This window comes from Macaca thibetana, chromosome 14, assembly GCF_024542745.1.
Source record: "Macaca thibetana thibetana isolate TM-01 chromosome 14, ASM2454274v1, whole genome shotgun sequence".
In the NCBI taxonomy this organism is placed as follows: Eukaryota; Metazoa; Chordata; class Mammalia; order Primates; family Cercopithecidae; genus Macaca; species Macaca thibetana.
The window spans coordinates 113330587-113346858 of NC_065591.1; the positions used below are offsets into that span (position 1 = coordinate 113330587).

General features: G+C 43.3%; 1 protein-coding gene across 1 annotated transcript in view; it reads left to right on the plus strand.

Moving 5' to 3' along the window:
• Positions 1-16272, plus strand: part of SORL1 (sortilin related receptor 1) — a 179197-nt gene that overhangs the window by 137462 nt on the left and 25463 nt on the right. The window contains exons 32-38 of the mRNA XM_050755570.1: positions 4403-4552; positions 12133-12264; positions 12901-13027; positions 13188-13357; positions 14626-14738; positions 14967-15071; positions 15878-15950. Of these exons, the coding sequence (XP_050611527.1) occupies positions 4403-4552; positions 12133-12264; positions 12901-13027; positions 13188-13357; positions 14626-14738; positions 14967-15071; positions 15878-15950 (870 nt within the window). The remainder of the gene's footprint in view (positions 1-4402; positions 4553-12132; positions 12265-12900; positions 13028-13187; positions 13358-14625; positions 14739-14966; positions 15072-15877; positions 15951-16272) is intronic.

Here is a 16272-nt window from a genome sequence, read left to right on the forward strand (position 1 = left end):
AGGCCTCATGCCCTGCTGTCTGGGCCTCCGCTGTGTGGCCAGGTTGCCTGTCACTAATGGTGCACCTCCAGGGAAGGCTGATTTCTAGCATTTCTCCCTGGATCACAGACGCATAGGAAATTTGAATGGGAGCATCTCATCCTCTATAACTGGCCTCTGACCTTCCTGCAAGAGGCCAGCCACCCTGATTTCCACCCAGGCTGTGGTTGTGCCACCTTTGCTGCCTTCTTAGTGGGAAAGTACAAATTGGAATTAATGTGGCACTTTTTGTGTGTGTGTTAAAACTCTCAGGGGAGAGAGCCCAATTCCACTTGCTAGTTGGCTGGCCTGTCCAACTAAAAGAAGGGTAAGCACTGCCATCTAGTGGCTAAACTCAAAGAGGCAGCTGAAGGTCTGTAGTCACCATGTTGTTGGAGGCGGGCGTAGACCTTGAAACCCCTTCTCGTGCGTGCTCTTAACTGCAGGCAGAACAGAGGTAAGGATCCTGTGTTCGTTCCTAAACAGGAGTCTACTTCAAACTCAGTTATAATAGGAGAACAAATAATTGTTTGCATGCTTTGCATGATCGTTTCCTTTCTTCTGTGACCATGTTCATTCCATGGCTTCCTTGTTTAAAAACATCAAAATCCCAAACTTTAGTGAAGCTAAATCATATAGGGATCTCCTGGGTTCCAACCAGAAATTCTGATTCTATGCTTTTTTTAATAAAACATTCTAAAAATGATGGTTTTACTAGGGTGGTCTTTTTGCCATATTGAGTTTCCTCTTGTTCTCCTGTGTAGAAGCTCAATTTTTGACAATTTCTATTTTCGAGGCCCTCTATGAGCTGACTCCTCCTTGCCTCCCTGGATTCCTTACCTCAGCCAAGCTAGGTTCCTCACCTTCTCCAGATAGACTTGCTTCTTTCCTGCCTGTGCACCTGCAGCAAGGTTTTGCCCTCAGCAGGAACTTCTGTATCCTCAACCTCGTCTTCCTACTTTCCTTATCACTGAAACCCACCATCCGTCAGTGCAAACGGAGGCATGGATTTTATAACAAAAGAGACCTTGATGTGTTAATATCATCAGAACTTCTCAAAATATGGTGCAAAGACCACCCTAATGGAATCACCTGGGGTGTTTAGAAAAAACATAGAATGAGAATTTTTGTGTGGAGCCCAGGAGATCCCCATATGATTTGTAGGTTCACTAAAGTTTGGGATTTCTGCTTTGAACAAATAGGGCATTATTCTCCTTTCAAGTACCACCTCTATGGCGCTTTCACTGATTCCTTGAACTGATTTCCATCTCTTTTCCAGTCTCATTAAACTTACCCATTGACCTTTTGATTCTTAACTAGGATCTGCTGTATATTGCTTCCTAATTATTTCATGTGTGTTGATCTTTGCTTCCATAGCCATTGTGTGGATTTCCTGTTTGGGGGATCATGCCATCTACTACTTTGAGTCCTGCTCTGTGTCTCCTACAATAATAGGCAAATAGTCAGTTATCCCCTAAATGCTTCTCAAATTAAAATGAATTGTAAAAAACGAAACAAAACTTTGTGTCTGTCCTTTCCCCTCCAGGCCTACGTATTTATTGAATAACTTGATTATCCTCTCCAAGTTGTTTTTGCTTATTAAAACTCTGACCAGGACGTTAATAGACTCTAGCAAATTCTGACTAATCCGTTGAGCAGATCTCTGTTTATGTATCCTGTTCAGCTTTTGTACTTTCTTTTTTGTGTGCAGTGCTGGGACAAATTTAAACTCGTTGTTGTCTGTAGCTCTTCTTTGTGGATCTTCTTTGTTTAATGTAGAACTCTCCTAACTGGTTTATCAGCCTCATATTTCTCCCCTTTCAGTTTTCTTCTGATAAGGCCCATACTGATGAACGATCATGTCCTCCCCAGTATTGTAGCCCTCTGATGCCTCTCTTCTTGTCCAGGAATAAGTGGCATGATTTGCCTTGGCCTGGCTTTCTCCCCCTTTTTATTTTTTATCACCCGTCTCCGTGTACCTTGTGTTTCTGCAGAGTGTTTCTGGGATTTAGGGAAAGCCCTTTTGAAAATCCAATTAAAACTGTAGAATAGGCAAAATATCCTAAAGTTAATAATTGCTTTTTCATTTGTTTGCTTAGGTTGTTTTGTACCATTTGCCAATGCTTTCTGCCTTTCAGTCACCACTCAGGATAACTTTCCACAGGTCAACGTGTCCAGGGATGTATCAGGTCCAGTTTTTCTCTTGGAGATATTCCTTCTAACAACTTGGATTCTCCTTTCTGGACAGATTGTTCTCTAGTCCTCCTGTGTGCCTGTTATGCTGAAATTTTCATGGCCTCCTTGGAATTCTCTTTGCCTTTCTCCCAGTTTAGATTCCTTGTTTCTTGGATCTTGTGTTTTGCTTTTTCTTAGTTTACTCCCTTGTTTGGGTGGAGTGCATCCTTCAGTAGCCTTGTCAGGTGAATATGATGATGCAGTGGCCAAGGACACTGTGATAACAGCTCTCAGGTGTTTGTCTCTTGAATTTTGCTGCTCTGGTTTGTACTAGTTGCCCTGTATACCTGGGGCACAACTGCCTTCTAGGACGTTGCACCATCATCATCCTCAGTACTTGCTTTTACCTCCATCTCCTGTTGGAACTCCTGTTTTCTGTGTCCCAGTTTTTCTCTTTAGTTTAATCCCATGTTTCGGTAGAGCACATTTTCTGGAAAATGCCTGAGAAAATGCATGTGGGAGGCCTGTGTGAGGTCTTGCTTGTCTTAAAGTGTTTTAATTCTGTCTTCAGACTTAATTGATAGTTGGGCTGGGTTTGGCATGCTAGATTGTAAGTAATTTTCCTCCAGAATTTTGAAGGTTTTGTTCTACTGCCTTCAAGCAGCTTTTGGGAAATCCAAAAGCCATTTTGATTCTGATTTTTTTTTTTTTATATGTGACCTGTTTTTAATCCTCTAGAAGCTTGTAGAATCTTCCCTTTGGCACCAGTGTTTTAAAATTTGACAATGATGTGCTTTGCTGTGAGACCCTTTCCATCCAACGTAGTAGACACTTGCATGCTTTTTGATTATGGAAGTTTATATGTTTTAGTTCAAGGAAGTTTTCTTGAAATTTTTATTAATGATATTTCCCTCTCTGTTTTCTCTTATTTCCTGGAACTCTTGTCATTCATATGTTGTCTCCTGATCTGGTCTTCTTCCTTATTTTTTAAAAATCTGTTATATTTTTTAACATTCCCTTCCCCCCCACCCCCAACTTGCTAGGAGATTTACTCAACTTTATATTTCAACTTTTTGCCGAGTTTTTCATTTTTGTTATCATGGTTTTAACTTTGAGAGCTTTTCCGTTTTTACCACTGTCCCTTTTTATGGTTTTCTGTTTTGTTTTGTTTTGTTTTCATGGATAAATATATATTCTTTCTTTCTGAACATATTAAGGATATTTGTTTCTGAAGTTTTCTTGCAAAGCCTGTAAAGGGCCTTTTGGGGGTTGGGGGCTCTGTTTGGCTTTCTGCCTTTCCTGTCAAAGCTTTTTCTCAGATAGTCCTTGGTTGCTGCTCTGCTTGTGTTTAAGGCTGGGGACTAAAGAACTGCTAAGTAATTCTGAGCACGTGGGTGGGCTTGTCAACTTCGAGGTTCATGGCTGGGAACCATGGGGGAACTCTGAATCTCGGTTACTTCAGGGTTAGTCTCTGAAGCTGGTCATTTTCCCCAGAGAAGATTATTAGATCTCCTGCCTGGACAATAAGTACCTTATTGCTAGGATCCTCGGAGAAGAGGACTGAGGCTCCCATATGTAGGTTTAATCCCCCTTTTATCGGTAGGATATACTTGCTCTCAACTACGCCTATCTAAACAACTCTCTGTTTTTACCCTCTCCAAACAACAACCCTCCATTCTTCTATTGGGGTGACGTATGGATCGGTTGTCTGGTGGGACTGATAGGAGGGGATATAGGGAATGTAGCTGCGTCTTAAACATCATTCAGTCAGTTCCCTTATTTTAACTCCTTCTTCTTCACTTCTGGTTGGGAGATACCAGTTTCTGAGCTTTTGGAGGACTGTGTGTTGTTGATCTGATTGGTTCTGAGCTTTCTCCTGTGACGGCTTAAGGTAGGATGCAGCCTTCACTGGCCTCTTTAGTCACATACTGCTGTCTGTCTGCTTTCCACGTCCCAAATCTCATTATCCACGTCCTCATGGATTTAGGTCTTTGAAAACAATCTCTTGGCTGTGGCTTTAGTGGGATCCTGTGAGGAAGCAACATTAGATGTCTGTATCTACTGAGTTCTCTGTCTGGAACTTGCATTTGTCTTCAGGTTCCCACTGTAATTTCTAAAGCACCGTAATCTCCTAGCATATTGATTGGTTGCTGTTATTGGCCAGCTCCCTCAATACTAAAAAGTGAACTTTAAAAATCTTTTATTTTAGCAAATGTCACTGCTGCCTCCACTCCCACCCAACTTGGGCGATGCGACCGATTTGAATTCGAATGCCACCAACCAAAGAAGTGTATTCCCAACTGGAAGCGCTGTGACGGCCACCGAGATTGCCAGGATGGCCGGGACGAGGCCAATTGCCGTGAGTAGTCAGAAAGCCCTTCACCCCCTGGGCACATTTCTGCAGACAGCGCAGTTCTGGTGCTTCTGCTTCATTTCTGGATCAGCACACACCTGTGTGTGAGTCTGTGTACTTTTGTGTAACCATGCTCTTACTACATTCTCCACAAGAGCTTTGCCACGTGCACCCATTCCGTTGCGTTAGTCACTTTCTTTTTAATAAGTTGACTGTGTTTTAAATACCAGGAGCGTGTCCAATAAAAATACTTTCTGAATGACTAAAATAAATATTTTAGATAGGTTTCATAAGCATATTTAACTCTTTAAAAACACCCGTGGGGAAAGCCACAACTCTTCTGTATGTGCATTCATTCTTCTGGAAGTATTTAGTGAGCACTTACTGGGCATAGAGGCCGTGTTGTTAGAGTGTTTGCCTCTAGCACCCCATTGAGAAAATTCATTCTTAGCCTTTAGGGTAATTATGGTTGGTGAGATAGTGTGCTGAGCCACATGGGGAATAATTGCAAGGCCATCTGAACCCAGTGTGACGTGATGCATGCATTCTCTACAGGTTTGGAGTTGGTAGCTTTCAAACACAGTGGGTCCTGGTGTTTGGTCCTCTGATGTACCCAGGGAGGATCTTTGGAGTGAGTGATGGAGGGAAACACTGGCTTCTGCAAGCGTTATCCTCATGTGACCAGTCAGCACTTTTCAGTCCCTGGCTGCATGCTAATGCCACCACTGGCTGGTCTGTCCTACTGTAGTGGACTAGGGAGGGCATGGCTGGAATGGTGCTTATGCAGCCCGTCACCAGCCTGTCTCCCTGATGGTTGGGTGCTGCTCTAGCTCAGGGATCCCAGCTTTGCGGGCCTCCCCTCCATCCAGTCTCCTGCTGGCTGCAGACAGCAGGTGTCCTAGCCAGTCACACTCCCTTCCTTGCCAGGATAGGGCTTCGTCCATGTTTGCCTGATTCCTGCCCTGGTGAATGTAGAGGAAGCTCCTCTCCCTCTCTGCTGAGAGCCTCCCTGCCGCCAAGCCCTGACCCTAAGCAGCACATGCCTCAGTTCCTCCACTTTGATCCCTGTTCTGGTCCCATTTTTTTTAAATCTTAAAATAATGACTTCCTCAACCAATGAAAAACTAAGCCTCACTTGGAACCCTACCGAATCTTACCATTTAGAGATGGAATAGAATCTGAGGTGGAGGTTAGTCATCTCTTAATTCCTCTAATTCAGTATTTACGAAATTTATGGGACTTAGCAGGATCATGTGGAAGTGCTTATAAGAAATGTGAATTTGGTGATCTCACCTCAGACCACTGAATCAAGAGCAATGACGGAGGAAATGCTTGGGAACCCAAACCTGGGATCTCAGCTCACTGCAGCTTCCGCCTTTCGAGCTGATGTGATTCTCTTGCCTCAGCCTCCCGAGTAGCTGGGATTACAGGCATGCACCACCATGCCTGGCTAAGTTTTGTATTTTCAGTACAGACAGCGTTTTGCCATGTTGGCCAGGCTGGTCTTGAACTCCTGACCTCAAGTGATCTGTCCACCTTGGCCTCCCAAAGTGCTGGGATTACAGGCCTAAGCCACCATGCCCAGTGACTGGCAATACAGATTCTAGTGGGAGGGACATCAAGTCAGCAGCTATCCTACAGTGTGGTGTGGGCAGTAGCAGAAGTTATCCAAGGAACTGGCATAGTTCACAGCTTCCTGGAGAGGTGGGGACAGGCCAGGAGAGGCAGCCCTATTGATGGTGCCTGGACAACGGTGGGACAAGGTGGCAGATGATGGGCATTCTAGACACAGGGGACAGCATGTATATTTCAAGGCTCAGAGGCATAGGAAAACAGACCTGTAGAGTGGTTGTGAGTGGGATAAAGGTGAGTGCGGAGAGGTAGGCATGAGGTGGACAGGGCGACCCCTGTGCTTTGAGTTTATTTTACTGGTCCTAGGGAGCCATTGAAGATTTCAGAGATGGGGTGTTTATACCTTAGATCACTTGAACTTCATCACGCAGGGAATGGGTTAGAAGAATGCTGAAGTGAGATTGGAAGCCAGGTGCCCGTCAGGAGGCTAATTTGATGGGACTGTGAAGGTGAAAAAGGGAGAGTGACCTCTTAATCTATTGGAGGTACCATTAACAGTGTCCAGTGAGGTTTTTTTGGCTGTGGTGATTAGGAAAAAGGAAGAATGAGGGTTTCCCCCAGGATGACAGTGAAAGCTGATGCCACCAGCTATGCGGGGGATGCTGAGGATGAGGAGTCACAGCTTTCCCTGGGTGGGGCTAGGCACGATGGTGGGTTCATTGGTTGACATTAGCATCTGAGGTAGTGCAAGTCATCCTGGTAGAAAGTGAAAAGGGAAGGTCAGAAACTGGGGCATTGTTGTCTTCCTTTTCATTTTACTGCATTAATTGTCCGTGCACGTGTCCTTCACTTGCCCGTTGGAATGAGCCTTTGCCAATTTTCACACGTTTGTTGTTCCTTATGATGATCTCTACAGTGATGGACTTTTGGAGACGAATTTCATTCTAGGCCTTGATGTGCTCTTGAGTTGAGAGAAAAAATCATCTTGGCCAAGTCCTTAACTTGAAATATGAAACTAATTTATTTCCACCATGCATAGGTTTTTCTCTTAACACTTGGTTTTTCGGCAGGGGTCCCAGGACCCCCATCATTCCTGCGTCCTTTCATCTCCGGGAGTGTCACTTTGGCTTTTGTTTCAGCTGCCTGAAGGGTCTGTTCTTTGACTAAAAGTCAAGGAATTGGGTAAGTTGCTACCTAGGGTTCTTTTTTTCAAGAAACAGCCTTTGAGTCTTTCTAATTCTTCAATTTCTAAGGTAGGGTGATTTCTTTTTACTTCGTTTATTTATTTATGTGTTTATTTTAGTTTAGGAAAATCGTAAGGAATCTTTCATTACTAAACTATTCCTATTGGAACTCAGGAATTGAGCAGTTTCAGATCCATTTTGGGGATGGATCTTTTTGTTTCATTTATTTATTTATTTGTTTATTTTAGTTTAGGAGAATCATAAGGAATCTTTCATTACTAAACTATTCCTATTGGAACTCAGGAATTGAGCAGTTTCAGATCCATTTTGGGGATGGATCTTTTTGTTTCATTTATTTATTTATTTGTTTATTTTAGTTTAGGAGAATCATAAGGAATCTTTCATTACTAAACTATTCCTATTGGAACTCAGGAATTGAGCAGTTTCAGATCCATTTTGGGGATGGATTTCTCTCTGTCCAGAACATGCTCCTTGTTATCTGGAACCCAAGAACCAAAAAGATTAAGATAATTTGATATCTCTTGATGCTTGCATATAAATCCATAGACATAAATACATAAATCTATAAAAATAAACCAAATAGGCCAGGCGCGGTGGTTCACGCCTGTAATCCCAGCACTTTGGGAGGCCGAGGCAGGTGGATCACCTGAGGTCGGGAGTTTGAGACCAGCCTGACCAATATGGAGAAACCCCATCTCTACTAAAAATGCAAAATTAGCTGGGCGTGGCGGCACATGCTGTAATCCTAGCTATTTGGGAGGCTGAGGTAGGAGAATCGCTTGAACCCAGGAGGCGGAGGTTGCAGTGAGCTGAGATGGGGCCCCTGCACTCCAGCCTGGGCAACAAAAGCGAAACTCTGTCACATAAATTAAAAAATAAACCAAATAAATTCAGATGGTAAGGGATATTTTAATCTCCTTGGTTAACATTTCCATATTACATCTCTTTCTCATTTCTTTGTCATGTCTATCAGTTATAAGGTTGAGCTTTGTCATTTGCTTTCAAAGTTAATGCAAGTTCACACAATTAAGTGTTTGGATTCACTGATAGAGTTTGTCTTCAATGTAATTAATTTTCCTGCTGTGTACTTTTTTTTTTTTTAAGTTGTGTGTTTAGCAGGATGCGGCAGCCTTTGATAAGCCTTAAAAGATTCTCGTTTCTCATTCTATCGCCTTATATACTGCTTTCGTTGTTATGCCTGTTTGCTTTCTTGCATTTTGGCTGTTTTGTTTTTCGCTTTGCTTTATCGTAAGTGGTCTTTTTCAGGCTGCTTCTGCTTTGCTCTATTCGCTGTGGTAATATTTTCTGATGATTTTAAAGTGATCCTATCTTCTTTAATGACCAGATGAAAACTTGGAAGGCAATGCCTGTCATACTTGCAAATAATACCAAGTTGCCCAGATAGCTTATTTTCTGGCAACACACTCAGGTTTTACAAAGGGAAGCTAAACGTTGGTGGTGGGTTTTAATGTGCTATTCATTATTCTCAGGCTAATCAGGTATTCATTCCACTTAATTCTCAAAATAACTGTGATTTTGGTATTATCTCCTTTGTTGAGATAGGAGAATTAAGGTTCCAAGAGCATCACCTAGCCAGTACCAGACTGGGTTATTTATTTAGGTTGAAAGCCGTGTTGAAAGTTCTCATCAGGGAAGAATACACCAAAACCAACACAGATGAACTGAATAGGGATTAGTGTACAATTCTACCCTTACATTAAAAGAATGAACAAAGTGGACTCCTAGAGTGTTAAACCAATGGGGACAGGTTGGCCCCACACTCACCAAAATAACAGTGGGAACGTCTGAGCCGAATAAGCAACCACATAATAAGATGAACATTGGAGATAATTAAGAAAGAGAAAAGAAATGGGACCTCCCTCCTGGGTGATACTAATTCATTAATTGGCATTCTTGAAATCCATGTTTTCAGCCCGTTTCCAATCTGGCTTATTCACAGGGATGTTGCCTAGTTAAGGGTCTTAAAATCAAGATGTGTTATATCCACAGTTTTTTTCCAACAATAATTTGATAACCTTATCTAAAAATGAAATGAGATGAGTGTGGTGTGATTCTTTTTAGAGAAGCTGTCCCCTGAAGGCTACTAAGTTCTGTTCTAAGTGCCTATTAATCATCTGTTTCATTATCAGTTTAAGAATTTTCAGAGATCAATGACAACCTTATTCCCAGATTCTATTTTTTTTTTTTTTTTGAAGAAACAGGGTCTGGTTATGTTCCCAGGCTGGTCTCAGACTCCTGGACTCAAGCAATCCAGCCTCCCCAAGTAGCTGGGATTACAGGTGCACACTACTGCACCCAGCTTATTTCCAGAGTCTAAAGCCCGTGCTTTTTTGTTCTTAAAATTTTGAGACACACTTTAAAAAGAAACCTCCAATGTCCTCAGCTCTACTGCTTAGCTGTTGTTTGATTGTATTTTACCACATTGTTACCCAGTGGAATACTTCTGTGATGAGGGTTTTGGTATTTTTCAAAATAATCCCCTCTGAACAGAGTCTGTCCCTGGCAATCCTATAAAAAATGGCATAACTTGATCAGATTAATTTACTTGTTTGCAGTCTCTCTCAATAGAAGATAAGCTCCATGAGGGCAGGTCCTTCATCTGTTCCACATATCCCCATACTCTTAACATCCGGAGCAGTGCCTGAGTCATGGTAGGACCTCCATGAATGTTGGCTGGATGGATGAATTCCATCTTGGGCTTCTGAGACTATTACAATAGTGGTTCTCAAACCTTTCTTTAATTCTTGAATACATGTTTGTTTGTTACGAGCTTCCCCCCACCATGGCAAACCAATTACATCCCAGTATATAATAGAATTCTGAAATGCAGTGATCTTCCTGGAGATTGGGGGATTATAGTTTGTGAAAAGCCTTATAACTGGTTTTGCTAGTTCCCTTCTCCTGTTGGCAGTTTCTGTATCAGAATTGGTTTTTAATAAGTAGTGAACTGAAGTCTGTACCTCCATCCTGGAGACTCGTGCAAAGAAGTCCTAATTCTTCTTTCTCATGAAAACTCCTCAGCGGAGAACACTTGTTAGAGTCTGCACGTCTTCTCACCACCTCCCCTATCCTTTATCTTTTCATCTCTAGGAAAATATCCCTGGATCCTTTATCCATTCCTCTTGAGCATCCTTGTTGCTCTCATGGGAACATTATCCAGTTTCTCTACCTACGTCTCAAAGTGTGGTTGTTTATGTTAGCAGAAAGGGGAAGAGGGAGGGGGTCGAGGTCAAGAGGTGACCCATGGCCACATGCCTGGGTCTGAGGTGGGGCGGATGAAGCTTCCTTGCTCAGGTCACAATGCTCATATCACCTTTAACATAACCTTGTTACTTGTGTGAACACACTCCTTATTTCCTCAGGGATTAGTTTCAGGAAGGGACTATTATCATCGTTGCTTTAAAATTAAACTATAAACAAAATTCCTTCCATAGTTAGCTTGGCCTATGTGCCGTGCCGAGATAAGCAGAGGCCATTAACCTACAAGATGTCACCATGGGCATGGGGCAGGGTGCGGGGAGCAGAATGGAGCCACTCATGTTCGGCCTCCTTTTGTCTGTTGTAATTTCCCCATTTTCAAAGCCAGTGATGTTGCATGTCTCTCACCTTTCTTCTGTTTTCTCTCTTTCTCTCATCACAACCAGAAAAGGGTCTCTGCTTTTAAGGACCCAGGTCATTAGACAGAACCTACCTGGATAATCCAGGCTGAACTCTCCTACTTCCGGGTCCTTAATCTAATCACACCTACAAAGTTGCTTTGTTACATAAGGTAACATATTACAGGTTCCAGGGATTAGGATGTGGACCTGTTTGACTTGGAGGAGCAAGATTGATTTTAGACCCTCATCACTGGTGGCACTGGATTTCTGATGTAGCCCTTCCTTGTCCAGGACTGGGCAGGCAGGTGTGAATCTGTATAAGGAAGGCCTCAAATTACTGTTCCTGGGCTCACCCAGGTATGTAGCAGATTTGTACCACCCAGGTACACAGCCTGCATAGCAGATTTGCTGTCTATAGCCATTTTCACCTTTTCTCTTTTCAGGGGGATTTGCAATTTTATGGTGATTGCTTTCTTTTTAGAGCCTTCCATGCAGTTTAAATCTACTTTCAGAACTGGAGAGCACATCACATTTTGGTCAATAGCCTAGCCATACAATTGAGTAACCCTTAACTTACCGATGCTCATTGTTTGCATTGTTTCATTTTCCGTGAAAGTACTTTGAAAAGCCAAACAACTTAAAATACTACATAAAGTATGCATGCCTCTTAATATTGTTGGGATTCATCTCATTATTATTTCTATTACTCAAACCAGAAATCAGCTCCTCTTTCTAGATTGCAAACTAATAATAGCAGCAGAATAATAGTACTGTAGAGTAATAGCTACAGTTTGTTGATGCTGGCCAGGAGCCAGGCACTATTCCAGGTGGGTGATCCCGTTAGATCCTTGTAGACACGACAGCGATGGAATTGTTACTTCCATTTTTTATAGGGGAACTGAACTTGGGTGATGTTAAGTGATTTGCTCAAACTCACGCAGATCTAGGGTTTAAACTCTAGTTTGTTTGACTCCAAAGGGCTCCCTCTTCCTGCATGCAGATTCCAATTGTTAATGTTAGATGAGATGGCACCTTAGTGCCGGTATAGATTCCACCACTGGTCATTCCAGAGGTGTGTTTTGAAGCAGAAGCCTATTAGTACTTTGCCTAAACCCGAATAAACCTGGGCCCAGCCTTTAGTACCATACGGCCCCTCCCCGTGGGTTTAAGAAGCTTCTCTGTGTTTCAGCCACACACAGCACCTTGACTTGCATGAGCAGGGAGTTCCAGTGCGAGGATGGAGAGGCCTGCATTGTGCTCTCGGAGCGCTGCGACGGCTTCCTGGACTGCTCAGACGAGAGCGACGAGAAGGCCTGCAGTGGTGAGTGCTGGCCCGTGGGCTGGGCTGGGCTGGGCTGGGAGGCTCGCTTACCCCAGGGCCTCTCCCATGTAGATCTCCAGCTAGGACCCTTTTGAACTGTTCCTCAATCTGAGGATGAAACAGATTTGTGCCTAGTTTTGGAGCCCCAAGTGAGGTGAGCCTTGGCCAGAGTCTGATATAACGTGCAGCTGTCTCCTCCCTGTTAGTGAAAAGCTGGTCTTGGATTTTTTTTTCATGGACTCCCTACCTCATGTCCATACATCATGACTCTCACAGTCTCAATCAGCTGGTGGAATTAACTCTGTTCTTATCTCAGAAGACCCTAGGAGGGATTGTATAGGGAGGTTTCAACTACATTTTCTGAGATTTCTTTTCAGATAATGATTATGACCTCCTGATAATCTAGATTGCGGTAGTCCTCTGAAATCTAAGGATTTGTAAGATCTAACTTTTTTTTTTTTTTCTGTATTTTCAGTAGAGATGGGGTTTAGCCATGTTGCCCAGGCTGGTCTCGAACTCCTGAGCTCAGGCAATCTGCCCGCCTCAGCCTCCCAAAGTGCTAGGATTACAGGCGTGAGCCACCAGGCCCGGCCAAGATGTAACTTTTTTTTGACTTTTTCTCCTTTATCTCTCTAGATGAGTTGACTGTGTACAAAGTACAGAATCTTCAGTGGACAGCTGACTTCTCTGGGGATGTGACTTTGACCTGGATGCGGCCCAAAAAAATGCCCTCTGCTTCTTGTGTATATAACGTCTACTACAGGTGGGTCCCATCTTTGCCACGGGAGGTGAAAATGGTGTCTTCATTGTCCCAGGATGCTCTGAAAGCTCTCTAGTGGCGTGCACCATGTTCTTAACTGAGTCAGACATCTCAGCCCCCCATGCTGCTCCCGTGTGACAATATCTTTATTTTTTTGGGCCAGGGTGGTTGGAGAGAGCATATGGAAGACTCTGGAGACCCACAGCAATAAGACAAACACTGTATTAAAAGTCTTGAAACCAGATACCACGTATCAGGTTAAAGTACAAGTTCAGTGTCTCAGCAAGGCACACAACACCAACGACTTTGTGACCCTGAGGACCCCGGAGGGATGTAAGTGTTTCAGTTAATTTTTATGGCGTGTGTGAGACCTCAGGTGGGGTTTTGTGAGCGTCTTTCCGAGTATTCTCAGGAATGTGGGAACACACGTGGCCTCACATGTACAGAAGTATTGTGGCTAAGCTTTATAGTCTTGCAAGAGTTGTCAAACAGCTCTTCTCCTTACTGCGTCAGAGACTGTTCTTGTACCTTAAGTTAATTTAAGATTCTCTACACCATTGTCCTCTTGCATTTTTTGTCTAGTTTCTACCTCTACCTTCCTTCTCTAGATATTTCCTAGTACTTGGTACTTGGGAGGTCATCCTCATTAAAATATGAGGCATATCAGCAATTTTGTGGCTAAGTTTTTTTTTCTTTTTGGAGACAAGGTCTCACTCTGGCACCCAGACTGGAGTGCTGTGGAGGCGCAATCACTGCTCACCACCTCAGTCTCCCCAGGCACAGGTGCTTCTCCCGCCTCAGCCTCTCGCATAGACTATAGGTGTGTGCCACCATGCTCAGCTAACTTTTTATATTTTTGCAGAGATGGGGTTTTGCCATGTTACCCAGGCTGGTCTTGAACTACTGAGCTCAGGCAATCCACCTGCTTCAGCCTCCCAAAATGTTGGGATTACAGATGTTAGCCACTGTGCCTGGCTTTGTGGCTAAGTTTTTAAGACATCTACCAAATTTATGTGTCTAAGAGAGTTCCTCACCTCCTCCCTACTTCAAAGTAGTTGACATGAGCAACTGTCTGCTTGAATGTCATCTTTTTCCATTGCCTAAAGTATCTTGAATATGCTAGCACTAAACTCATTAAGGAGCCTGCTTTGAAGATGATCACATTCATTTGGATATAGAAATTCTGTGATGTTACAAAATTAGTCTTATTTTTTGGTAGTCATGCCCACAGTACTCTGTTTTTGTTGTACAAGAAGCAGAGGCAGCAGGTGCTGTCATTGACAATTAAGATCTGAGCATTGAATTCATAAGGTCAGTGGTGACTCAGCCTGCCCAAGTGATTCTATCCTACAGGCCTTATGAGCCACAAATTTACCACACACTCAACTAAGCCATGATGTGACATGTGGACGGCACACCTTGCTTTTTGGAAGAAGAGGAAAAGTGTCTTGTCAGTGTGAAGACCAAGCTAGCAGCCTTTCTAGTGGATAGTCTCAGTGCCGGCTGTGGAGTCTTTCTTGTCCTTGTTCTAAGCCCAGGAAAATTCCTCTGGTTGGCCGCTAGGCAGATGGGTTTTAACCTTGAGTTGACTCTTCTTCTAGTGCCAGATGCCCCTCGAAATCTCCAGCTGTCACTCCCCAGGGAAGCAGAAGGTGTGATTGTAGGCCACTGGGCTCCTCCCATCCACACCCATGGCCTCATCCGTGAGTACATTGTAAGTATCTTCCAGGAGTTGGCCGTATGTGTATTGCGGGGGCTAGGAGATTTCTGGGTGTTCTGTATGAGTAGGGATTGATTTGGTATAGCTTTGTAGGTGATGACCCATCTGTCAGAACATTCTGCTCCTCACCTTCTTTTCTCTCCTCCCGCCTCCTTGCAAGGTATTAGGATGCCCTGGACCGTTGGTTCCCTTTCCTCACATTTTTTTTTCTTCTCATTTTAGGTAGAGTACAGCAGGAGTGGTTCCAAGATGTGGGCCTCCCAGAGGGCTGCTAGTAACTTTACAGAAATCAACAACTTACTGGTCAACACTCTATACACCGTCAGAGTGAGTGTCGCCGTCCATTCCAGCCATCCACGCAGTCTTAGAACTGAGCGAAATTGCTGCTATTTTGTGAGAACTCTCTACTCACCTTTATGAGATGCGTATTACTCATCTGCAAAATACCCAACTTCTTGTCCTGGGACGGGGGAGCTCAGAGTTTCTTTCAGTCTGTTAAATGGACGCCACAGAGAGCTTGACGTCAGAGTTTCTGTCGATAACGGGGCGTTTATGGGAATGCAGCTTCCCTGCTTTTAACTCCGAAATTCTGCTAGCTTTCCAGCTCCTGTACTTTTGCACTCAGCTCTTCTCTGCTTATCTTTAGCTGCAGGATGATGCAGAGCTATGATAAGTAGTCTTTCGACACTGATTTTGTGAGGTTCTTATGAAATATATTTTTAGTATTTTTTAGCAGAAAGAGATAGATTTTGTGTAAAGCATGTTTGCTAAGACCATTAAGTGTACACATTCGTGACTCTCACACTGATCATTTTGTCAGCACCCTTTTTATATATGTGTCTATTTATGAACCCCCTCCCCCATACACCTGCCCTTTAGAAGAACCTTGATATTTGTCGATCAATAGACATTTCCTGATCTCAGGACTGTCATAATGCCCTTTACCCAAGCTCCTTCCCTCGGGTATTTTGCCGTCTTATTTCAGATACTGGCGCCTCTGAATATTCTGGATCACTCTGTATAAAATTTTTCCACCCTCACTGCCAAAATCTCAGCCCTTTAACTCATTCAGTATTCTTGCTGTGTGGTGTATTGCCTTCATGTCATACTAATTCCCCCTCTGATTTGAAAAGGTGGCTGCGGTGACTAGTCGTGGAATAGGAAACTGGAGCGATTCTAAATGCATTACCACCATAAAAGGAAAAGGTAAATGATCCCAGCCTTTGCAGATTTAGAGAAAATATTATAGAAACCCTTTCAAATGACTTTCAGTATGACTAGAAAATGGAAAAGCGTAGGTCAGAAAAACATCACACAAATTCCCTCTCCCCAACACATGCACATTTCTGGGTGTCTCTGTAGTGCTTTAGATACAAAGTCTTTTTGGGGTGACTGAGTGTGTTTTTCCTCCTAGAACTGAGCATTTCTTCTAATGCAGACATACAAAGGGATTTCCAAAGGCCATTGTGCCCAGCCCTTTGTGAGTAGTCACAATATCTAAAATAGAAGGAGTCCTTCCTTCTCGCCA